Here is a 27,225-nt window from a genome sequence, read left to right on the forward strand (position 1 = left end):
GTGGTCGGCCAAGGAAACTTACTGCAGCAGATGAAAGACACATCATGCTTACTTCCCTTCACAATCAGAATTGGCAGAAAACAGAGGGACACTGGTACACCCATCTACTGTCCGTAGATGTATGCTCAGAAGTGCCCTTCCTGGAAGACTTGCGGCCAAAAAGCCATACCTCCAGGCCTCCCGGGTGCCACCAGAGACTCTGGGTTCGCGCACACCGGGAGGTCCGTGGGGCGACGTACAATTGGCCTAGCGTCGTCCGGGATAGGGAGGGTTTGGCCGTTAGGGATGTCCTTGTCCTTGTCTCATCGCACACCAGCGACTCCTGTGGCGGGCCGGGCGCAGTGCACGCTAACCAAGGTCGCCAGGTGCACAGTGTTTCCTCCGACACATTGGTGCGGCTGGCTTCCGGGTTGGATGCGCGCTGTGTTAAGAAGCAGTGCGACTTGGTTGGGTTGTGTATCGGAGGACGCATGACTTTCGACCTTCGTCGAGCCCGTACGGGAGTTGATGAGATAAGATAGTAGCTACTAACAATTGGATACCACGAAATTGGGGAGAAAAAGGGGCTACATTTTTTAAATAAAAATAAAAGCCATACCTCTGACGTGGAAACAAGGCCAAGCGACTCAACTATGCACGAAAACACAGGAACTGGGGTACAGAAAAATGGCAGCAGGTGCTCTGGACTGATGAGTCAAAATGTGAAATATTTGGCTGTAGCAGAAGGCAGTTTGTTCACCGAAGTGCTGAGAGCGGATCACGAATGTGTGTCTGCAGGCAACAGTGAAGCATGGTGGAGGTTTGGGGCTGCATTTCTGCAAATGGAGTTGGGGATTGGGTCAGAATTAATGGTCTCCTCAATGCTGAGAAGGACATGCAGATACTTATCTATCATGCAATACCATCAGGGAGGCATCTGATTGGCCCCAAATGTATTCTACAGCATGACAACGACCCCAAACATGCTGTGAAAGTCATTAAGAACTATCTTCAGCGTAAAGAAGAACAAGGAGTCATGGAAGTGATGGTACAGAGCCCTGATCTCAACATCATCATGTCTGTCTGGGATTACATGAAGAGAGAAGCACCTGAGGCTGCCTAAATCCACAGAAGAACTGTGGTTAGTTCTCCAAGATGTTTGGGCCAACCACCTGCTGAGCTCCTTCAAACTGTGTGCAAATGTACCTAGAGGAATTGATGCTGTTTTGAAGGCAAAGGGTGGTCACACCAAATATTGATTTGATGTAGATTTTTCTTCTGTTCACTCACTTTGCATTTTTGTTAATTGATAAATATAATCTATTAACATGTCTATTTTTGAAAGCATTCTTACTTTACAGAATTTTTCACACCTGCCTAAAACGTTTGCACAGTACTGTATAATACTGGAAACTTTCAAAGTTTACCAGTAAACTACCAGAATTTTGTTAGCTTTTTTTTTGTATTTTATCAGATGACATCTACAGGTCATTTTGGGTACTTCAGTTTATCACAGGTGTCTGTAAGTATATATGGCCCTCTATGTGGCCTTATCACATGTAAAATTTATAAAATAATCACATAAGATTTTAAAATAAGAAATTGAATGAAAAATCTGTAAAATATTATCCAAATATAAACCATCAACTTAGTGAATGCCATTGGTGTTTAATATGAGGGTTTCAGCATAAAACACCTTTATATTTTTTTTACACACTTTTCTGTCTTTGTTGTAACTGTTTTGGCGCCAAACTGGTAGCAGTTGTGAAAAAAGTCAATAGTTGGAAGAGTTGCAGAGTTAAATGAAAATAATGCCATTCTTGATTAGATGCTTTTTTTCATTAATTAGGCTATTTATTTCCTCTTGAACGATATGGTCTATACACTAGAAAGTCATGGACAATATGGACACAGATATAAAAAATGTATACATATATGAATATATATTTTTTAAGTTATTCGAGTAAATGACCATATTTACCAAAGATTACATTTTAATTACCAAAATGACTGAAAATTCCAGTAACTTTGGTGAATTAGCGGTAGCTTTGCAACCTAGGACTTGCTCATGATATCTAAAGTAAGATACGATAGTAAATAACACAATAAAGGATTCATTAACCACCCTCCCATACTTTGGTTATTTAGGACAGGACTTGTATTAGTTTACCTTGTAAGTTTGCTTTCCAACTATGAGTTAGTATGTTCAGTATGATGGTATTCAAGACGTTCACCTGTAGGAAAGCTGTTCATTAAATGTACGCAGCATACCACTGATTTCCAAGCTTTCCAAAATCTGTCTTTTTTTCTGCTTCTGTTCACATTGTTATTCATGACAAAGAGAAGTCTTGATGACATCCAGTTCTCTTCGCACGCCTTCCCTGTCAAATCCACAAACGCGCACACACAAACACTCACACAAACACTCACACAAACACGTAGACACACTCACACAAACACTCACACAAACACACACACAAACACACACACACACACACACAAACACTCACACAAACACGTAGACACACTCACACAAACACTCACACAAACACTCACACAAACATGTAGACACACTCACACAAACACTCACACAAACACACACACAAACACTCACACAAACACGTAGACACACTCACACAAACACTCACACAAACACACACACAAACACACACACAAACACTCACACAAACACACACACAAACACACACACAAACGCGCACACACAAACACACACACACACACACACACACAAACACTCACACAAACACACACACAAACACACACACACACACACAAACACTCACACAAACACGTAGACACACTCACACACACACACACACAAACACTCACACAAACACGTAGACACACTCACACAAACACTCACACAAACACTCACACAAACACTCACACAAACACTCACACAAACACTCACACAAACACACACACAAACACACACACACACACACAAACACTCACACAAACACGTAGACACACTCACACAAACACTCACACAAACACTCACACAAACATGTAGACACACTCACACAAACACTCACACAAACACACACACAAACACTCACACAAACACGTAGACACACTCACACAAACACTCACACAAACACACACACAAACACACACACAAACACTCACACAAACACACACACAAACACACACACAAACGCGCACACACAAACACACACACAAACACGTAGACACACTCACACAAACACTCACAGAAACACTCACACAAACACTCACACAAACACACACACAAACACTCACACAAACACACACACAAACACACACACAAACACTCACACAAACACTCACACAAACACGTAGACACACTCACACAAACACTCACACAAACACTCACACAAACACTCACACAAACACATAGACACACTCACACAAACACGTAGACACACTCACACAAACACTCACACAAACACGTAGACACACAAACACTCACACAAACACGTAGACACACAAACACTCACACAAACACGTAGACACACTCACACACTGTGTGATGGAACTCTGTTTAAGATGTTAGAAATAAACACCGGGGGGGGGGGCACAATAGGCTGGCTGTCTGAACCAATTAGAGCCTTCTTACGTCATGGTGGTGTAGAGCAGCTGTTAGCCATTAGTTTTGGTTACAGGCAGTTCAGGGTGAAATGAAGTGTTTAAAGTGCCATTGAGCTTGACTCCAACACAGCACAATAAAGAGTAGGCTGTCTGAATACCGTTCTCCTTCATCTGGGTACATAGTCACCCTGGGGATTTCTACACACCAGAGAGGCTGGTGTGATGTGATGAAGAGAGAACAGAACCAGTGATCTACAGTTGAAGTCGGAGGTTTACATACACTTAGGTTGGAGTCATTAAAAGCCATTTTTCAACCACTCCACAAATGTATTGTTAACAAACTATAGTTTAGGTAAGTCGGTTAGGACACCTACTTTGTGCATGACGCAAGTAATTTTTTCAACAAATGTTTACAAACAGATCATTTCACTTATAATTCACTGTATCACAATTCCAATGGGTCAGAAGTTTACATACGCTAAATTGACTGTGCCTTTAAACAGGTTGGAAAATTCCAGAAAATGATGTCATGGCTTTAGAAGCTTTTGATGAATTTCAAGGCCGACCTTCAAACTCAGTGCCTCTTTGCTTGACATCATGGGAAAATCAAAAGAAATCAGCCAAGACCTTGAAAATAATTCTAGACCTCCACAAGTATGGCTCAACCTTGGGAGCAATTTCCAAATGCCTGAAGGTACCGTGTTCATCTGTACAAACAATAGTACGCAAGTATAAACACCATGGGACCACGGAGCCGCCATACCGCTCAGGAAGGAGACACGTTCTGTCTCCTAGAGATGAACGTACTTTGGTGCAAAAAGTGCAAATTAATTCCAAATCAAATCAAATTTTATTTGTCACATACACATGGTTAGCAGATGTTAATGCGAGTGTAGCGAAATGCTTGTGCTTCTAGTTCCGACAATGCAGTAATAACAAGTAATCTAACTAACAATTCCAAAACTACTGTCTTGTACACAGTGTAAGGGGATAAAGAATATGTACATAAGGATATATGAATGAGTGATGGTACAGAGCAGCATAGGCAAGATACAGTAGATGGTATCGAGTACAGTATGTACAAATGAGATGAGTATGTAAACAAAGTGGCATAGTTTAAAGTGGCTAGTGATACATGTATTACATAAGGATACAGTCGATGATATAGAGTACAGTATATACGTATGCATATGAGATGAATAATGTAGGGTATGTAACATTATATAAGGTAGCATTGTTTAAAGTGGCTAGTGATATATTTACATCATTTCCCATCAATTCCCATTATTAAAGTGGCTGGAGTTGAGTCAGTGTCAGTGTGTTGGCAGCAGCCACTCAGTGTTAGTGATGGCTGTTTAACAGTCTGATGGCCTTGAGATAGAAGCTGTTTTTCAGTCTCTCGGTCCCAGCTTTGATGCACCTGTACTGACCTCGCCTTCTGGATGATAGCGGGGTGAACAGGCAGTGGCTCGGGTGGTTGATGTCCTTGATGATCTTTATGGCCTTCCTGTGACATCGGGTGGTGTAGGTGTCCTGGAGGGCAGGTAGTTTGCCCCCGGTGATGCGTTGTGCAGACCTCACTACCCTCCAGAACAACAACAAAGGACTTTGTGAAGATGGTGGAGGAAACAGGTACAAGAGTATCTATATCCAGAGTAAAACGAGTCCTATATCGACATAACCTGAAAGGCCGCTCAGCAAGGAAGAAGCCACTGCTCCAAAACTGCCATAAAAAAGCCAGACGACAGTTTGTAACCGTACATGGGGACAAAGATCGTACTTTTTGGAGAAATGTCCTCTGGTCTGATGAAACAAAAATAGAATTGTTTGGCCATAATGACCAGTGTTATGTTTGGAGGACAAAGGGGGAGGCTTGCAAGCCGAAGAACACCATCCCAACTGTGAAGCATGGTCGTGGTAGCATCATGTTGTGGGGGTGCTTTGCTACAGGAGGGACTGGTGCACTTCACAAAATAGATGGCATCATGAGGAAGGAAAATTATGTGGATATATTGAAGCAACATCTCAAGACATCAGTCAGGAAGTTAAAGCTTGGTCGCTAATGGGTCTTCCAAATGGACAATGACCCCAAGCATACTTCCAAAGTTGTGGCAAAATGGCTTAAGGACAACAAAGTCAAGGTATTGGAGTGGCCATCACAAATCCCTGATCTCAATCCCATAGAAAATGTGTGGGCAGAACGGAAAAAGTGTGGAGCAAGGAGGTCTACAAACCTGACTCACCAGCTCTGTCAGGAGGAATGGGCCAAAATTCACCCAACTTATTGTAGGAAGCTTGTGGAAGGCTACCCGAAACGTTTGACCCAAGTTAAACAATTTAAAGGCAATGCTACCAAATAAGTATATGTAAACTTCTGACCCACTGGGAATGTGATGAAAGAAATAAAAGCTGAAGTAAATCCTTCTCTACTATTGTTCTGACATTTCACATTCTTAAAATAAAGTGGTTGTAACGGTTTTCCTACTTTTCTGAGGAGGAGTAGGATAGAAATGCAGCGTGGTACGTGTCCATGTTTAATTTATTACAACGTGAACCAACAGTTTTGTAAGGTGAAGAAACACAAAACAACTACCCACAACCCATAGTAGGAAAACAGGCTGCCTAAGTATGGTTCTCAATCAGAGACGACGATAAACAGCTGCCTCTGATTGGGAGGCATACCAGGCCAAACACAGAAATACAAAAACATAGAACAACACATAGAATGCCCACCCCAACTCACGCCCTGACCAAACTAAAATAGAGACATAAAAAGGAACTAAGATTAGGACGTGACAGTGGTGATCCTAACTGACCTTAGACAGGGAATTTTTACTAGGATTAAATGTCGGGAATTGTGAAAACTGAGTTTAAATGTATTTGGCTAAGGTGTATGTAAACTTCTGACTTCAACTGTATGTATGGAGAAGTAGGAGGGAGGGGAGGAAGAGGAGGAGGAGGAGGAGGAGGAGGAGGAAGTCCGTGTGTTCTTACTCCCATAATTGTACAACCATCATTATGTCTTATCAAGGGAACCCAGCAACAGTGAGATAAGTTGTTTTTCTCCATAACTAATACCATGCACTACTGTGAATAACACTTAGGATGTGAAGCTTTTTTTGAAAAGCAGTGTGATCCCAGTAGAAATCCATTGTTGCAAGAATTCAGACCAAAATTAACCTCAGTGTCAAGTCCATTGCTTCCCCAAATGGCACTTGTTCTAACCATAGGAGCTCTTTCACTTTTAGAATCATTAACATGAGAGAGCACTGTGAAATGGTTAGTGACTGTCACGTATACTCCTTCTCCGGCCTCTAGGTCATCAGGCTGCTGATTATCCCGCACAACTGTCACCATCGTCAAGCACACCAGCGCCTCATGACACTCACCTGGACTCCATCACCTCCTTGATTATCTTCCCTCTATCTGTCACTCCCCTTGGTTCTTTCCTCAGGTGTTTTTGACTCTGTTTCGTGTCAGTGCGTTGTTTGTGGTTTGTTTATTTATTAAAACACTCACTCACTCCCTGTACTTGCTTCCCGACTCTCAGCGCACTCGTTACAGTGACGCATAAAGGGATATGACATATGGCACTCAGTAGAATCGTTTGGTGACATCATTTCTAAAGAACAAACAATCCAATCACTCCTCATTTCTGAAGAAGATCTCTCACTGTTGATTGAAATGGGCCATTCCGGTTGTTCGGGTTGACTAATTTACCTTAAATATACATTGAAATGAAGACAGCCCTGAACCACATGGAGTCCTTATACTCAGTACACTTATGTCATATTCAACATATTATGTAGAATTGATGTTTGGGAATTATATATATATATATTTTAAATAGAAAAGTAGCTGTGGCCTGTAGAGACACCTCTAAAACAGTGGCTTTGTCAACTTACATTCCAGTTGACTTATATGGGAAGGGCGTGTGCTAATAGAAAGACAAGTGGTTAATCGAGAAACATGAAATTATACAGATAGAGAGGGAGGTGTGGAGGAAGGAAGAGACAGGTTTACCAGACAGGAGAGGGTTTACCAGACAGAGACAGTTACTTCCTGGTTCCCAGTCAGTGTGCAACACAGCACTAATCTGTACATCTGAACACCTCTGAATGACAGTAGATACTATGATAGGAGACCACATGCTCCTGTTGGAATACGCCTGTGCATTCTCGAAAGGTTCAAATGCATTAAACACTGCTTCTAATGACATGGGGTATTCATCAAAGGAACTTCTCAACAATGTTTACCGGAACGGTAGAGGAAGAGATTGAAAAGTTGACAAGAAACAACAGCCGGCAATCAATTGCAGCTAGAGACAGGAGGAACTTGTTACACGCAAAGGCCTACTCATTTATATTCATATTCACGTTTCTATCCTAGCCTATCACTCCTCTATATTGTTCTCACTGTGTTATGGTAGCAAGATACTATACAGAGGTCTTTTTTTACTGTCAGAGAGTTCACTCAAGTGTTTCTTTGCGTTAGATAATTGCTTTCAGCTTTGAATCTGAAATGAGGTCTGGGCTCCCACAAGGTAGGGTGGACAGTGGACATTACCACCCTTTGATGTGGGATTCAAATAGTACAGCCTCAAATTAACATTTAAGCACCTCTAATCTGACACTAGTTTGTTAGCTATTTGATACTATCAAATGATGAAATTAGTTGAAATCAAATTAGATGAATAAAATATTATAGTAAATAGCCTTCAGAGGAAAAGCAGGATCATAGAGTTGATTATCAGTGACCTTATTAGGAAGTGGTTCTGTGATTCTCCATAATGTAAGATGTAAAACAGACGTCGCTTAACAGCAGGAAATCTTTCTGCCCAGCCACTCCTTTTCGTCCCTAGCCAACCTGTTCCTTGTTCCTAGACTCTAATTTCATTTTTGCTTGCGTTAAGTACGTGAGAAACACATACCTGAAAGAGTGCCAACACTGGGTATAGAAGTGAAAACATTTGGTGTCTGAATCATATTGACATGTTTCTGGTCCTGGGTCAAGTGTATCATGTTCTTGTTTCTCTCAAGTCATGCATCAAATGTGTTGAACGTTTATTTATAATGAAGTGATATGGCAATAGCAATTAGACTATACAGTACATATAAAGTCACTCTTTACAAGTATATAATATTTTTATAGAAACCACATCAATGTTGTAAACCTCATAATGGCATAATAAAATCTGATAAAAGGTTTTCTATTTACAGGATCACAGTGCAGTATATAAACTATTGAAGGAAAATATATTGCCATGATAGTAATGTCCACACAGAATTAAACAGAACACTGTACTATATTTCATGCCATATCTGTGGCTGCTGGCCTTTCGGCTGAAGCTGTGTTACTGGGCTTACTGACGACAGCCAGGCTGAGTTTGAGGTGAGTCCTGAACTTGGTCCACCAGGAACCCCAGGGGAACACACTGAGGAAGGCCTGCTGGAACTTGTCCCCGGCCAAGGTGTACAGAGCCAGGTTAAAGAAGGTGTTGAGCCCCGCTATGGGCCTGGACACGATATAAGCGGTGTGGACCCAGCGCACCAGCATACATGACGACTCAGGCTTCATCCTGGTGTCTACTCTAAGGATCCTCAGGATGTGGTATGGCAGGAAGCATACCACGAACACCACCAGGATCAGTACGTTGAGGCGGCGTGCCCGTACCCGGCAAGGGTTGTGGGTGTGGGGCCCCTTGGCTAGTTCACGGACCACACCGGCGTAACACACCACCACCACCACCAGGGGCAGCAGGTAGCCCAGCACGGTCAGCAGCCAGCCGTACCACCACAGGACAGCCGGGTCGCCGCTAGCAAAGTCCAAACAATGGGTCTTGTTGTTTTTAGTCTCCATGGTGATCATGGTGAGCATGGGCACAATCTCTGCCACAGCTATGGCCCAGACCACAGCGCACGCCAAGATACCCCACCTCCTCTGCTGCACCTGCGCCGCCCTCAGAGGATGCGCCGCCACGACATATCGAAACACAGCCAAACAGGTGAGAAACAGTATACTACCATATAGGTTAAAGTGGAACCCGAAACGCAGAAAGCGACACATGAAGTCGCCCAGGGTCCAGGATTCACCGTTGGTGTAGTAGTAGACCATGAAAGGCAGACTCAGAACATACAGAAGATCCGTCAACGCCAGGTTGAACATGATGATACTGCTGGACTTCCAGGGTCGTAGCTTGATCAGGTAGATGGCGATGGAGGTGACGTTACCCAGCAGCCCCACAACGAAAATTATGCTGTACATGACGGGCAGGTAGTAGCGTTTCATCAGGGTGTCCACATTGGTGCAGTTATCGTCGGATTTGTTCCCGTTGTAGATGGCGCTAGACATGACCGTGCTGTGAGTGTTGTTATAGGCCTAGAAGAGGAACCCAAGTAGAGACAAACAGTTATATAATTATATACAATACAAGTCAAAAGTTTGGACACACCTACTCATTCAAAGGTTTTTCTTTATGTTACTATTTTCCACATTGTAGAATAATAGTGAAGACATCAACACTATTAAAAAACACACTGAATCATGTAGTAACCAAAAAGTGTTAAACAAATCAAAATAAATTGTATATTTCAGATTCTTCAAATTAGCCACACTTTGCCATGATGACAGCTTTGCACACTCTTGGCATTCTCTCAACTAGCTTCATGAGGTAGTCACCTAGATTGCATTTCAGGTGTGCCTTATTAAAAGTTAATTTGTGGTATTTCTTTCCTTCTTAATGCGTTTGAGCCAAACAGTTGTGTGTGACAAGGTAGAGGTGGTTAACAGAAGATAGCCCTATTTGGCAAAAGACTGAGTACAAGTTAATGTCAAGAACACCTCAAAAAGGCAAAGAGAAATGACAGTCTATCATTACTTTAAGAAATGAAGGTCATTCAATCTGAACATTTTCTTCAAGTGCAGTCGCAAAAGCCACCAAGCGCTATGATGAAACTGACTCTCATGAGGACCTCCACAGGAATGGAAGACCCAGAGTTACCTCTGCTGCAGATGATAAGTTCATTAGAGTTACCAGAGGATAAGGTCATTAGAGTTACCAGCCTCAGAAACTGCAGCCCAAATAAATGGTTCAAAGAGTTCAAGTAACAGACACATCTCAACATCAACTGTTCAGAGGTGAATCAGGATTTCATGGTCAAATATCTGCAAAGAGACCACTACAAAAAGGACACCAATAAGAAGAATAGACTTGCTTGGGCAAAGAAACACGAGCAATGGACATTAGACCGGTGGAAATCTGTCCTTTGGTCTGATGAGTCCAAATTTGAGATGTATTTTTCCAACCCTGTGTCTTTGTGAGATGCAGAATAGGTGAATGGATGATCTCTGCATATATTGTTCCCGCCGTGAAGCATGGAGGAGGAGGTGTGATGGTGTGGGGGTGCTTTGCTGGTGACACTGTCTGTGATTTATTTAGAATTCAAGGCACACTTACAATTTTGATGAAACTATCCAGGACTGTAGAACCCACCAACAGTAACTTTCACTGCTTTTAGGCCTACTTCTACCACAGTCAACACTATTACTACTACTATTACTACTACTAATACTGCTTCTGCTACTACTACTGCTACTACTACTAGTACTGCTACTGCTGCTACTACTACTACTACTACTACTGCTACTACTACTAGTACTGCTACTGCTGCTACTACTACTACTACTACTACTTCTGCTACTACTACTGCTACTACTACTACTACTACTACTATTTCTAAAACAGTCACTTACCCTCACCTTTTCAACACTAGCCTCTAACAATTTCAACTTTAAAACTTATACTACTAATACTAATTCAAAATGATTATTTCTAGTTCCCTCTGGTCCCATTATCACAAAAGGTGTGAGGCAGTGTCAGGTTTGTCTGGCAGCCTACACAAACAAAAAAATCCACACCATGCCAGTGCAAAGTTTACATCTCAGGTCTGATTATTCCTTCTCATTTTGTTACTTACATTTTTACTCTGCACTTCATGTATTCTTTCTTTCAGAAAATAATGTAACATGTGCAGCCACCTAGTAAGTATGATCAACGCCAGACTAGAATCTAAAAAATCATCCTTAGAGTTTCTTTGTACTATACACATTGAGTCAGAAGCCCCGTTTATACCTTGTTCTAACATGCGTCCTTTGTCCTGGTCTAAAATAATTGACAGGTAACACCATGTCTTAAAATAAATAAATACATTTTTTTTTTAAATGTGTCAAATAATCTGCATACTGGGAGGCACCAGCGAATCTGGTCACAATGCAGACACAGTGGAAGGATAGGAGACACATTTTAATACCGTGTGTAGATGCAACGTTAACAATTTGGGCACATTCAGAATATGGATAAGATCAGAAAAAAAGACGCATGTTAGCACCAGGTATAAACAAGGCTAGAGACACAGTTAGTAATATGGAAACTTACTGTCAGTCAGTCAGTCAGTCAGTCAGTGCTGTTCCCTCAGTCATCGATATCCTGTCTGAGACTTTCCTCCTCCTCCTCTCGCTTATACATCAGCCACCTCTAGTCCCTCCTTTCAGCTCCATTAAACCTCCTACAGCTCTGTCTGGGCCCCACTACGGGAAAACACAAGCATGTCACGCACTGTGCCTTTGTTGGGCCTTACCTCATTGGCTTCTGCATAGAACCCTTATTCACAAAGAATTCAGATCCTATTTCAGCTGTATTTGACATGAAACTATTGAAAATATACGGGAAGTACAGTACTACTTCCTCTTCACTATGGGTACAGTACATCATTCCTGTGCAGCAGTTAAATAAAGGGAGAAATAGCGTGGAGTACATCGAGCTGCGTTATTCCCCCTCAGTTCAAGCCCTGACCGTAGATTGCTTTGTATGTTTCTATTTTTAGTTTGGTCAGGGTGTGATGTGGGTTGGTATTCTATGTTGTAGGTCTAGGTTTTCTTTTTCTATGTGTTTGGCCTGGTATGGTTCTCAATCAGATGAGGGTGTCTATCGTTGTCTCTGATTGAGAGCCATACTTAGGTAGCCTGTTTTCCCATTTTGAGTTGTGGGTGATTATTTTCCGTTTCAGTGTTTTCACCATACGGGAAACTGTAAACTCCACACTGTTTCGGTTTTCCTTTATTCTTCTGTTCGTTTGTATTTAGTGTTCAGTTTATTAAAGGCATCATGAACACGTACCACCCTGCGCTTTGGTCTACTCCTTCTTCCACCAATGAAAATCGTTACAGGTTTAGTGGCTTAGTGTTACTGTACTGATTTATGTCACATGTCCTGCATTTGGCATCAGCCTGCAGGTTGATATGCTTGATATATGTTGATGACAAACATTAGTGAACTAGAAATGGATGCCGGTGAAAACGGTCAAAAGCTGTGGTGGTTGTAAGTATTTAGTAATGTTACAGTGCAAGTTCAACTCATGAATGTAAAGGGTATCTAGAGGAAGTTACGATCTAGTGAAAATGCCCACATTTACAATAGTACAACATATGCTCCTAATATTCTTTGTGGTGAATGTGGAATTTGTTTCTTGAGTTTTGGTGTAAAGTTCACCTACATTTAATCTCTAGGACAGACTAGGTAACATAGAGATTTCTAGTTCGGGGTCACCAGGGGTGTAAAGTACTTAAGTAAAAATACTTTAAAGTGCTACTTAAGTAGTTTTTGGGTGTATCTGTACTTTACTATTTATATTTTTGATAACTTTTACTTCACTGCATTCCTAAAGAAAATAATACACTTTTTACACACCCAAAATTAATCATTACATTTTGAATGCTTAGCAGGACAGGAAAATGGTCGAATTCACACACTTATCACGAGAACATCCCTGGTCATCCCTACTGCCTCTGATCTGGCGGACTCACGAAATAGAAATGCATTGCTTGTAAATTATTTCTGCGTTTTGGAGAGTGCAACTGGCTATCTGTAAAGAAAGAGGATTGTACCATCTGGTTTGCCTAATATAAGGAATTTGAAGTGATTTATACTTTTACTAAGGTATGACAATAGGGTACTTTTTCCACCACTGTGGGTAACGGAGATCAACCTCCTGTATGTCAAATCTACTGTGGAAATCTTTAGGGACCTACAGTGTTGGTATGACACATACTGTGGTGTACATTGTGTATGCATAATGCAGGACAGTTGTTTAAACCTGCCAATGAGTTGATGTTTAACCTGTTTGTTTTTACTTTACGAACCGGCTCACACCTATATTTATTTTCCTTATTTACCATATCTTAGACTTGAATCTAGTATAAAATGTGTGCTATTCGCAGACAAATATTTAATCGGGATCGGTGTCCCTTCCACGGGACGGATGAGCTAACATAGGCTAATGTGATTAGCATGAGGTTGTAAGTAACAAGAACATTTCCCGGGACAAAGACATATCTGATATTGGCAGAAAGCCTAAATTCTTGTTAATCTAACTGCACTGTCCAATTTACAGTAGCTATTACAGTGAAAGAATACCATGCTATTGTTTGAGGAGAGCACACAATTTTGAACATGAAAAGTTATTAATAATCAAATTAGGCAGATTTGGGCAGTCTTGATACAACATTTTGACCAGAAATGCATTGGTTCTTTGGATCAGTCTAAAACTTTGAACCTACACCGCTGCCATCTAGTGGCCAAAATCTAAATTGCACCTGGGCTGGAATAATACATTATGGCCTTTCTTTTGCATTTCAAAAAAGATGGTACGAAAAAAACATTAGAACAGTTGTTTTTTTCATTGTATTATCTTTTACAAGAACTATTGTGTTATATTCTACTACATTCCTTTCACATTTCCATAAACTGCAAAGTGTTTCCTTTCAAATGGTACCAAGAATATGCAAATCCTTGCTTCAGGGCCTGAGCTACAGGAAGTTAAATTTGGGTATGTCATTTTAGGTCAAAAATGGAAAAAAAGAGGTTAATCCTTAAACTAAACTAGCCATGAAAAATGGCGACTACTGTTACTCCAAATTCAAATCAACCATAACAGGAGTATTTTAACAAATGTTTATTTTACAAAAAAGCTAGCTAAATACACATTGTGGGTTACTCTATAGTGAGGGAAACTAATATACTGATGCGGTCTTCACTGACGCAAAGTAGATGTTGTTTATATTGTACCGAAATTCACCTGAGATCATAAATAGACTATTTGAAACTCAACACAATCAACCAATAAGAGTCCACATTTGAGTTGTCATGTGACGGTGACACCCCCTCTATTACTGAAATGGAAAGACAACCCAGAGAAGATGGTGGTAATCCAGGCAGACAGAGGGCATCATGGGGAAATATGACAGGGCAACAAGGGTCTAGAGTTTGGGCATCTTGGCAGCATTGAGGCGCATGGCTACGCAGGAGGAGCCAGCGGCGTAAAGCATCTCCCTCAGCATCCCGCTCCATTCCTTCTTGTCCTCCTCGTACCTAACACAGGGAAAATGAAGATACAGTGATGAGGAACAAACCATGTGTTTGATACCATTCCATTTACTCCATTCCTGCCATCATTATGAGCCATCCTCCCCTCAGCAGCCTCCACTGCTCACATGTAACCCATAGAAAACATTATTTTCACTACGGTCACGCTTGAATAACTGTTTACTTAACCATGTGTAGTTCCATAATCAAAATAATGACTTCTACACTAGCTCTATGGTCTGACATGCTCAGGTCTTAGAATGATAGACTACAAACAGCTGCAGCTCACACCATATCTTTAGCACGACGCACGCACGCACGCACGCACGCACGCACGCACACACACACACACACACACACACACACACACACACACACTTGATTTTCTATTGTCGATGGGACCTAAAATGTATTTCCATTCAAAATCTTATCTTCCCTAAATAAGGAGCTTTTCAACAATGTTTACCGGAACGGTAGAGGAAGAGATTGAAAGGTTGACAAGAAACAAAAGCCAACAATCAATTGCAGCTAGAGACAGGAGGATCTTGTTACACACAAAGGCCTACTCATTTATATTCATATTCAAGTTTCTATATTGTTCTCACTGTGTTATGGTAGAAAGATACTATACAGAGGTATTTTTTTACTGTCAGAGAGTTCACTCAAGTGTTTCTTTGCGTTAGATAATTGCTTTCAGCTTTGAATCTGAAATTAGGTCTGCACTCCCACAAGGTAGGGTGGACAGTGGACATTACCACCCTTTGATGTGGGATTCAAATAGTACAGCCTCAAATTAACATTTAAGCACCACTAATCTGACACTAGTTTGTTAGCTATTTAAAACTATCAAATGATGAAATTAGTTGAAATCAAATTGCATTAATAATGTATTATACTGTAGTAAATAGCCTTCAGAGGAAAAACAGGATCATAAAGTTGATTATCAGCATACCACCCTGCATACCACTGCTGGCTTGCTTCTGAAGCTTAGCAGGGTTGGTCCTGGTCAGTTCCTGGATGGGAGACCAGATGCTGCTGGAAGTGGTATTGGAGGGTCAGTAGGAGGCACTCTTTCCTCTGGTCTAAAAAAATATCCCAATGCCCCAGGGCAGTGATTTCGGATGGGAGGTTAAACGGGTGTCCTGACTCTATGAGGTCATTAAAGATCCCATGGCACTTATTGTAAGAGTAGAGGTGTTAACCCCGGTGTCCTGGCTAAATTCCCAATCTGGCCCTCAAACCATCACGGTCACCTAATAATCCCCAGTTTACAATTGGCTCATTCTTCCCCACCTACTCCCCTGTAACCATTCCCCCGGTCGTTGCTGCAAATGAGAACGTGTTCTCAGTCAACTTACCTGGTAAAATAACAAATAAATAAAATCAGTGACCTCATTAGGAAGTGGTTCTGTGATTCTCCATAATGTAAGATGTAAAACAGACGTCACTTAACAGCAGGAAATCTTTCTGCCCAGCCACTCCTTTTCGTCCCTAGCCAACCTGTTCCTTGTTCCTAGACTCAATTAAATTTTTGCTTGCGTTAAGTACGTGAGAAATACATACCTGAAAGAGTGCCAACACTGGGTATAGAAGTGAAAATATTTGGTGTCTGAATCATGTTGACATGTTTCTGGTCCTGGGCCAAGTATCATGTTCTTGTTTCTCTCAAGTCATGCCAGAACAATGCATTAAATACCCACTGAGCTCTGAGACAGATATTGGATTGTTAAACATTTATTTATAATAAAGTGATATGGCAATATCAATTAGACTATACAGTACATATAAAGTCACTCTTTACAAGTATCTAATATATTTATAGATACCCCATCAATGTTGTAAACCTCATATTGGCACAATAAAATCTGATAAAAGGTTTTCTATTTACAGGATCACAGTGCAGTATATACAATATTGAAGGACAATATATTGCCATGGTAGTAATGTCCACACAGAATGAAACAGAACACTGTTTTATATTTCATGTCCTTATTTTATGCCATATCTGTGGCTGCTGGCCTTTCGGCTGAAGCTGTGTTACTGGGCTTACTGACGACAGCCAGGCTGATTTTGAGGTGAGTCCTGAACTTGGTCCACCAGGAACCCCAGGGGAACACACTGAGGAAGGCCTGCTGGAACTTGTCCCCGGCCAAGGTGTACAGAGCCAGGTTAAAGAAGGTGTTGAGCCCCGCTATGGGCCTGGACAGGATATAAGCGGTGTGGACCCAGTGCACCAGCATACATGACGACTCAGGCTTCATCCTGGTGTCTACTCTAAGGATCCTCAGGATGTGGTATGGCAGGAAGCATACCACAAACACCACCAGGATCAGTACGTTGAGGCGGCGTACCCGTACCCGGCAAGGGTTGTGGGTGTGGGGCCCCTTGGCTAGTTCACGGACCACACCGGCGTAACACACCACCACCACCACCAGGGGCAGCAGGTAGCCCAGCACGGTCAGCAGCCAGCCGTACCACCACAGGACAGCCGGGTCGCCGCTAGCAAAGTCCAAACAATGGGTCTTGTTGTTTTTAGTCTCCATGGTGATCATGGTGAGCATGGGCACAATCTCTGCCACAGCTATGGCCCAGACCACAGCGCACGCCAAGATACCCCACCTCCTCTGCTGCACCTGCGCCGCCCTCAGAGGATGCGCCGCCACGACATATCGAAACACAGCCAAACAGGTGAGAAACAGTATACTACCATATAGGTTAAAGTGGAACCCGAAACGCAGAAAGCGACACATGAAGTCGCCCAGGGTCCAGGATTCACCGTTGGTGTAGTAGTAGACCATGAAAGGCAGACTCAGAACATACAGAAGATCCGTCAACGCCAGGTTGAACATGATGATACTGCTGGACTTCCAGGGTCGTAGCTTGATCAGGTAGATGGCGATGGAGGTGACGTTACCCAGCAGCCTCACAGCGGAAATGACGCTGTACATGACGGGCAGGTAGTAGTGTTTCATCAGGGTGTCCACAGTGGTGCAGTTATCGTCGGATTTGTTCCCGTTGTAGATGGTTCTAGACATGACCGTGCTGTGAGTGTTGTTATAGGCCTAGAAGAGGAGCCCAAGTAGAGACAGACAGTTATATAACTGTATACGTATATAGTGAGCTCCAAAAGTATTGGGACAGTGACACATTTGTCGTTGTTTTGCTCTGGACTCCAGCGCTTTGGATTTGGAACGTAACCTCCCCTGTAATTGTAATGGTGAGAGGTTAGCATGTCTTGGGGGTATGATATTTGTACGTCTGTAATTTTCTCACTCTTCGTTATTCATGATTAATTCAGGATTGTCCTTAACCACGGTGCCGTGAAGGTGTGCGCACACATCACTGAAGACCCTTCATTGCATGAGGAACACAACAGCGCTGTTGACAAACTTGCTAAGCAGGGTGATACTGGGGATTTCACTCTGACAGATGCAACACCTGTCAGTGCAGTTCGTGTTACTGCTATGGATCTTAAGGAGTATCAGAAATAGTTGTGGTCTCTGATGGGGAATTAGAGGCTAACTTGAAGTGGGATTCACTGCTGACTGTCACGTTCTGACCTTTATTTCCTTTGTTTTGTCTTTATTTAGTATGGTCAGGGTGTGAGTTGGGGTGGGCAGTCTATGTTTGTTTTTCTATGTTGGTTTTTGTGTTCAGCCTAGTATGGTTCTCAATCAGAGGCAGGTGTCGTTAGTTGTCTCTGATTGAGAATCATACTTAGGTAGCCTGGGTTTCACTGTTGGTTTGTGGGTGTTTGTTTCCGTGTGAGTGTTTGTCGCCACACCGTACTGTTTGGGTTTTTGTCACATCGTTTATTGTTTTGTATTTCAGTGTTCAGTTAGTTTTTATTAAATCGTCATGAACACTTACCACGCTGCATCTTGGTCCGATCCTTACTGCTCTTCAGACGAAGAGGAAATCTGCCGTAACAGAAACACCCACCGCAAAAGGACCAAGCGGCGTGGTAACGGGTAGCAGCAGCGAACACAAGACTCCTGGACTTGGGAGGAGATTATGGACAGTAAAGCACCATGGGCACAGCCAGGGGAATATCGGCGTCCCAAGGCAGAGCTGAAGGCAGCGAAGGCAGAGAGGCGCTGGTATGAGGAGGCAGCACGGCAGCGCGGCTGGAAGCCCGAGAGGCAGCCCCAAAAAAGGCACACGGGGAGTGTGGTGAAGCCAAGTAGGAGACCTGCGCCAACTTCCCCGGGCTTTCCGGAGAGAGAGGGACCGGGCAGGCACCGTGTTATGCGGTGGAGCTCACAGTCTCCCCAGTGTGTGTGCATAACCCGGTGCGGTACATTCCAGCTCCTCGTATTGGCCGGGCTAGAGCGGGCATCGAGCCAGGTGCCATGAAGCCGGCTTTATGCATCTGGTCTCCAGTGCGTCTCCTCGGGCCGGCGTACATGGCACCAGCCTTACGCATGGTGTCCCCGGTTCACCAGCAAAGCCCAGTGCGGGCTATTCCACCTCGCCGCACTGGCCTGGCTACCGGGAGCATTCAACCAGGAAAGGTTGGGCAGGCTCAGTGCTCAAGAGCTCCAGTGCGCCTGCACGGTACGGTCTATCCAGTGCCACCTCCACGCACCAGCCCTCCGGTGGCAGCCCCCCCGCACCAGGCTGTCTCTCCGTCTTCTGCCTACAGGTGCTCCTGCCTGTCCAGCGCTGCCAGAGCCTACCTCCTGTCCTGAGCTGCTAGAGTCTCCCGTTTGTCCTGAGCTGCTAGAGTCTCTCGTCCGTCTGGCAGTGACGGAGTCTCTCGTCCATTCGGGACCCATGGCGTGGGTCCCCAGTCCAAGGTCGGCGGCGAGGGTCGCCACTCTAAAGAGGCCACGGAGGCGGGCTAAGAGGCGCACTAAAACTATGGTGGAGTCCACGTCCCGCGCCAGAGCCGCCACCGCGGACAGACGCCCACCCAGGCCCACCGCTATAGGTTCAGGTTTTGCGGCCGGAGTCCGCACCTTTAGGGGGGGGGGGTACTGTCACGTTCTGACCTTTATTTCCTTTTGTCTTTATTTGGTATGGTCAGTGCGTGAGTTGGGGTGGGCAGTCTATGTATGTTTTTGTGTTCAGCCTAGTGTGGTTCTCAATCAGAGGCAGGTGTCGTTAGTTGTCTCTGATTGAGAATCATACTTGGGTAGCCTGGGTTTCACTGTTGGTTTGTGGGTGTTTGTTTCCGTGTGAGTGTTTGTCGCCACACGGTACTGTTTCGGTTTTCGTTTTCATCACATCGTTTATTGTTTTGTATTTCAGTGTTAAGGTCGTTTTTGATAAATCGCCATGAGCACTTACCACGCTGCATCTCGGTCCGATCCTGCATTCTCCTGTTTCCTCTGATAAAACAGCTCAACTCGTGAAGCAGTTCTATTGGTGGCCGGGTTTGGTTTCTAATGTGGACCACTGGTGTAAGACCTGCTTGGTGTGTGCTTCTGTTAACCAGGGGTGGCCTGGCCATACAAGGCTCGCCAGGTCAGACCCACCGAGGGGTACCTGGGAGTCTTTGCAGATCGACTATATCGTCCCCCTTCAACCTGCAAGGTTGCATCCCCACAAGGAACACATCTGTGCACACGACAGCACGTGTGTTGGCTAACCAGATCAATCTTTGCGGGGTCCCAAACTGCTTCAAATCTGTTTTTTTTTTCTATTTCTGTCTGAACAGGCTGGTGGTAGTTGTCCCCTGGACCACAGAGGCCAGGAGAGTGATGGGACCAACCTACATTTAGTTCGGACAGTGAGTAGAGCTTAACCATGCTCTGGTATGGAAGCATAGTGGGCCATACACAAACAACCAGATTCCACTTTATCCATAGGAGTAACAGGAACAGATAGATACATGGCCCTCTGTGGTTATCTCAGGACCAAATTGTGCCACACAGATCTGCTGTAACATAGGACCCAGCCATCTTCCCGCCTGCATAGACAATGACTTTCTGTTCATTCACATAGATATCAAGTTTAATCTTGGCATTTGTTTCCAACACAAAATAACAATCTGTTTCCAGTTATTGAATAAAACAAATTCACCCAAAGGCATACTGAACACACTTCATTCTGTTTATAACAATGAATCCCAAGAAGTGTTACCACATGACGAATCTGCTTCCTGTCACATATAGGTGCAAGCATGATGCACATCATAACAGGACACATCAGCACATTGTTATTGTATAATCAGTCTTTTCCCATAGGTGACCTCTGCAGACCCAGACCATTCGTCTGGACAAAACTGCAGGGAGGGTATATACTGTGTTGGTTCGTGTGCTGCTAATTTCAACAGCCTGGACAAATGTAAAGAGTTGTTCATGGTCAACAAAGTATTGTTTTAACTTCATTACATGTCAGTGGAGGCTGCTGAGGGGGAGACGACTCATAATAATGTCTGAAACGGAGCTAATGGAATGGCACAAAACACATGGAAACCATGTTTGATGTTGTTGAGACTTTTCCACTCATTCCGCTCCAGCCATTACCAAGTGCCCATCCTCCCCAAGTAAGGTGCCACCAACCTCCTGTGCTACATGCGGTTACCACAATCCAACAGTGTCCATAACCATATCCAGTCCCTAAAGTTGGTCCTGTTAAAAAAAACATTAACACAACCCTTTTGCATGATACTAGTCTAGTTACGATTCATGTGTTCTACAACATATCTAATATTCTGGCAACATTCCAGGTTCATTGTAGCAGTAATGGTAGAACACACATGGTTGAAGACACGTATTGAGGATTTGATTTCAGGTTACAAGGGTAGACTTAATCACAGCTTTGACTGGCCTCTTTGGGCTGGAATTTCCATGTCTAAGACATATCAGCTGGCTAAACAATGACAATATACTGCATGGATTTCAAATCAAGTAGTTACTGGTTTTCAGCACCTGACGCTTGGTGTTGATAGTATCATCAAGGCCATCAAGTCAGAAGCTGAGACATTATTGAAGCTTAGTCTCATGGTTTTTGTCTAAACCCACACTGTGGAACACAACTTATAGAACTTACACACAGGACTTGTTCACAGCTGCACGGCAGGAGATATTGGATCTCTGCCTGGGTAAGGCACCACGCCATGCGCTGAATAACCTTATTGTTTCACTTGAACTAGAGAAATGGTTCAAGTCAGACAATATTCAGAATATTCTATATGCAGAACTGTTAGCTGCTGTGATGTACAATTCTAGAGGATATTTTGGCTGTATTTGTTTTTATTTAACTTTCCCTTTTATTTTTCCGGACCAAACATTTCCAACTCGAGCTCCACCCTTTGTGGGTGGTCATTAAAGACCAAATCATAAAATGTGATCACTTTGCTGGCTATTTTTTTGTGAATGGTACCAATACGTTGTTAACAACTTAGTCTTGTTGTCCTGAGACTTCAAGTTATGTAATTTGCACCTGTAATACATTGTCACGACTTCCACCGAGGTCGGGCCCTCTCTTTGTTCAGGCGGCATTCGGCGGTCGACGTCACCGGTCTTCTAGCCATTGCTGATCCATCTTTCATTTTCCATTGGTTTTGTCTTTATTTTCTACACATCTGGTTTTCATTATCCAATTACATGTTCATGTATTTAACCCTCGTTAATGATTATTTGCATGATTATTTCTATGTTCTGTTCAGTTCATGATGGCTGGTTTTTCAAAGGGTGCTGTGTTCACCCGTGCGTAATATTTACCGTTGGTTATTGGTCAAATGTATTTGTTTTACCTTGTGCCTTTATTTTTTGAGTAAAGTACGTTGCTCCCTCATTTTGCTATCCTGCGCCTGACTTCATGCACCAGCTACACTAACCTTCTGACATACATTGCAATCTATAACTTTTAACGATACTGTATTGATGAACGTATGATCATTGCATGCCATCCTAGTGTCTCATAGCCAGTGGCGTGTGATAAGCGAGATTACTGTAATTATTTCTTGACCTGTCCAGCTAACCACACTTTCTGCTTGGAAGTGACTGAAGATTTCACAATAGGAGAGCTGAATATTCTAGGCAGGGTAACCATGAACACTATTGCACCCTGGTGGGAGGATACCTATGAGATGAGCACCAGGTCTCTGATGGAGTCTATGGCCATGGTTCAGGAGCTTCTGCAGGATTCCAGCTACCATCTTGCACACTCCCAGGTCATAGTCAACCTGGCCAAGAAGACCTCAACTATCCTGACCAGTGCCTCCCTTGCCTCAGCCATATACGCATACACGTGGTGGGACTGGGTGTACCGCCCGTGCGTCTTGGCAAGCCAGCTTGTGGTAACTATAACTTTAGTACAGTGTTGCTATTGCAGACATTGGATCACCTCTCTTCGAAAGACCACTTCAACTTCTTTCGCTATGGCACCTCTGGTTCTTTCCCAACCCAGAGGTTCCAAACAGGGGATTATTGTAGTCGAAAATAGAGAGAGTAAACTAATGTGAACGATGATGAAGGCCAGTGATGAAGCGTCTAGCGACTTGCTGGCCCGGAGCCCAGTGTGATGACTCAATCACGATTTATGGCATTGTTTGAATGACAGACCATCTGTGGACTACCACAAGGGTCAAACACACCTTATCCGTGGCAATCTCAATGAAGAGACATTCCCACAGAAGTCCTAGGGTCACTGAAGCCAGGAGAGGTGAAGACTAATTCAACTTGAATCTATGAAATGAATGTTACTGTGTGAATTACATTCATGTTTGCATTGTTTCAAGAGTTCACAAAGAGCTATGAATTATGGTATATGTTATTGTACTGTAAGTGCTATGGATTTACAGAGACACTGTGTTACTCTGTTGGTCGGACGGCAGATAGTTAAAGGAGCGACACAGGGGTGTGCTCTTATCATACAGTGTTGAGCTGTGGTGATTAGATTAGAGAATGGGTGTTGAGTTTCATACCTTTTGTTGTTATTGTTTTGGGCAATGCAAAGTGACGGTAATTAGATGATGGGAGATACTGGGATTTGCCACTCTTGGGAGAGTAAAAGATGGGTTTAAACGTTGATCATGGAGTCATTGGTAAACCGATCTCCTGATGTACGTTTGTATGTAATAGTAGTGAATTTTCTATGCCGTTAAGACTTATTTTGTATTATTTTTATCATGAGGATTTCTGGTGTGTACCATTTTCTAATTAAACTCCTATTGTGTAACTGTAATACATCTGATTACTATTAAATGGATACGATCCGTAGTCCTCACATTTCTGAGTATGCTACTGCTATTACTATTACTATTCCTGCTACTACCGCTACTGCTATTACTATTCCTGCTAATGCTGCTGCTGCTACTGCTCCTGCTATTACTATTACTATTCCTGCAACTACTGCTACTGCTATTACTATTCCTATTCCCGCTGCTGCTACTGCTACTACTACTAATGTTACTGCTACTACAACTACTGCTATTACTATTACTATTCCTGCTACTGCTATTACTATTCCTATTCCTGCTGCTGCTACTGCTACTACTACTAATGTTACTGCTACTACAACTACTGCTGCTGCTGCTACTGCTACGACAACTACTGCTACTGCTATTACTATTCCTATTCCTGCTGCTGCTACTGCTACTACTACTAATGTTACTGCTACTACAACTACTGCTGCTGCTGCTACTGCTACGACAACTACTGCTACTGCTATTACTATTCCTATTCCTGCTGCTGCTGCTACTGCTATTACTATTACTGTTCCTGCTACTGCTATTACTATTCCTATTCCTGCTGCTGCTGCTACTGCTATTACTATTACTGTTCCTGCTACTGCTATTACTATTCCTATTCCTGCTGCTACTGCTCCTGCTACTGCTATTACTATTCCTATTCCTGCTGCTGCTGCTACTGCTATTACTATTACTATTCCTGCTACTGCTATTACTATTCCTGCTGCTGCTACTGCTACTAATATTAATGTTACTGCTACTACAACTACTGCTGCTGCTGCTACTGCTACGACTACTACTGCTACTGCTGCTACTGCTACTTCTACTACTGCTACTACTCCTGCTACTGCTACTACTGCTACTACTCCTGCTACTGCTGCTACAGCTACTAATGCTGCTACTACTAATGCTACAACTACTATCACTACTTATGCTACTGCTGCTGCTGCTACTACTACTACTGCTAATGCTACTGCTGCTGTTGCTACCACTACTACTGCTGCTACTACTGCTGCTGCTACTGCTACTACTGCTACTAATGCTACTGCTAATGCTACTGCTGCTACTACTGCTGCTGCTACTAATTCTACTGCTACTACTACTGCTACTCATTCTACTGCTACTACTACTGCTGCTACTAATTCTACTGCTACTGCTACTAATTCTACTGCTACTACTGCTACTGCTACTAATTCTAATGCTACTAATTATACTGATACTACTGCTACTGTTACTGATTATATGTGCTACTACTGCTGCTACTACTGCTACTACTGCTGCTACTACTTCTGCTACTACTTCTGCTACTGCTGCTGCTGCTGCTACTACTACTAATGCTACTGCTAGTGCTACTACTGCTATTACTACTGCGACTGCTACTGATACTACTACTGCCTCTACTACTGCTATTACTTCTGCTACTGCTACTGATACTGATACTACTACTACTATTTCTAATACAGTCACTTAGCCTCAATTTTTCAACACTAGCCTCTAACAATTTCAAATTCAAAAATTATTCTACTAACATAAAAATACTAATGAAAAAGTACCCTTTCTACTTCCCTCTGCTCCCATCATCACAAAAGGTGTGAGACAGTGTCAGGTTTGTCTGGCAGCCTACACAAACAAAAAAATCTACACCATGCCAGTGCAAAGTTTACACATCAGGTCTGATTATTCCTTCTCATCTTGTTCCTTACTTTTTTTACTCTGCACTTCATGTATTCTTTCTTTCAGAAAATACTGTAACATGTGCCGCCACCTAGTAAGTATGATCAACGCCAGACTAGAATAAAAAAAGTCCTCCTTAGAATTTCTTTGTACTATACACATTGAGTCATAAGCCCCGTTTATACCTGGTTCTAACATGCGTCCTTTGTCCTGGTCTTGTCCACATTCGGAATGGGCCCACATTTTTAGACAGGTGTGGACAATTGAAATACGCATTGTGATCTGTCTGTGATCAGATCTTCCTGACCACCTCCGGAGGTAGTCAGGGACCCAGTGTATTTGGATATTATCATTCGAGTATAAACCGATCTGGATGGTCAAATAATTTAAATCATCACTATACCGGTCTCTAAAATCATTGACAGGTAACACCATGTCTTAAAATAAATAAATACATCTTATTTTGAAAAAATGTGTCAAATAATCTGCATACTGGGAGGCACCAGCGAATCTGGTCACAATGCAGACACAGTGGAAGGATAGGAGACACATACCGTGTGTAGATGCAACGTTAACAATTTGGGCACATTCAGAATATGGATAAGATCAGAAAAAAAGGCGCATGTTAGCACCAGGTATAAACAAGGCTAGAGACACAGTTAGTAATATGGAAACTTACTGTCAGTCAGTCAGTCAGTCAGTGCTGTTCCCTCAGTCAACGATATCCTGTCTGAGACTTTCCTCCTCCTCCTCTCTCTTATACATCAGCCACCTCTAGTCCCTCCTTTCAGCTCCATTAAACCTCCTACAGCACTGTCTGGGCCCCACTACGGGAAAACACAAGCATGTCACGCACTGTGCCTTTGTTGGGCCTTAGCTCATTGACTTCTGCATAGAACCTTTCTGAAGAAATAATTCACATCCCATTTCAGCTGTATTTGACATGAAACTATTGAAAATATACGGGAAGTACAGTACTACTTCCTCTTCACTATGGGTACAGTACATCATTCCTGTGCAGCAGTTAAATAAAGGGAGGAATAACGTGGAGTACATCGAGCTGCGTTATTCCCCCTCAGTGCTAGTGGTTTAGTGTCACATGTCCTGCATTTGGCATCAGCCTGCAGGTTGATATGCTTGATATATGTTGATGACGGACATTAGTGAACTAGAAATGGATGCCGGTGAAAACGGTCAAAAGCTGTGGTGGTTGTAAGTATTTAGTAATGTTACAGTGCAAGTTCAACTCATGAATGTAAAGGGTATCTAGAGGAAGTTACGATCTAGTGAAAATGCCCACATTTACAATAGTACAACATATGCTCCTAATATTCTTTGTGGTGAATGTGGAATTTGTTTCTAGAGTTTTGGTGTAAAGTTCACCTACATTTAATCTCTAGGACAGACTAGGTAACATAGA

The 27,225-nt window shown here is 42.9% G+C and overlaps 2 protein-coding genes across 3 annotated transcripts; both read right to left on the bottom strand.

The window, feature by feature from the left end:
* Positions 1-8,619: 8,619 nt before the first annotated feature.
* On the bottom strand, positions 8,620-26,715 carry LOC110527411 (2-oxoglutarate receptor 1-like). Of its 2 annotated transcripts, none has more exons than XM_036982834.1 (2): positions 26,485-26,715; positions 8,620-9,948 (listed from the first exon to the last, which is right to left on the bottom strand). In XM_036982834.1, exon 2 carries the CDS (start codon positions 9,919-9,921, stop codon positions 8,881-8,883), a length of 1,041 nt encoding a protein of 346 aa, XP_036838729.1. In that variant the 5' UTR covers positions 9,922-9,948; positions 26,485-26,715; the 3' UTR covers positions 8,620-8,880. The 2 variants fall into 2 exon arrangements, with proteins under 2 accessions (XP_036838729.1, XP_021464337.1); XM_021608662.2 differs by lacking the exon at positions 26,485-26,715 and adding an exon at positions 12,005-12,243.
* LOC110527412 (2-oxoglutarate receptor 1-like) lies at positions 14,884-18,187 on the bottom strand. The gene is made up of 2 exons (XM_036984414.1): positions 17,009-18,187; positions 14,884-14,995 (listed from the first exon to the last, which is right to left on the bottom strand). The coding sequence occupies exons 1-2, from the start codon at positions 18,022-18,024 to the stop codon at positions 14,884-14,886; spliced, it is 1,128 nt and encodes a 375-aa protein (XP_036840309.1). The 5' UTR covers positions 18,025-18,187.
* Positions 26,716-27,225: the final 510 nt, after the last annotated feature.

This window comes from Oncorhynchus mykiss, chromosome 7 (assembly GCF_013265735.2).
Source record: "Oncorhynchus mykiss isolate Arlee chromosome 7, USDA_OmykA_1.1, whole genome shotgun sequence".
In the NCBI taxonomy this organism is placed as follows: Eukaryota; Metazoa; Chordata; class Actinopteri; order Salmoniformes; family Salmonidae; genus Oncorhynchus; species Oncorhynchus mykiss.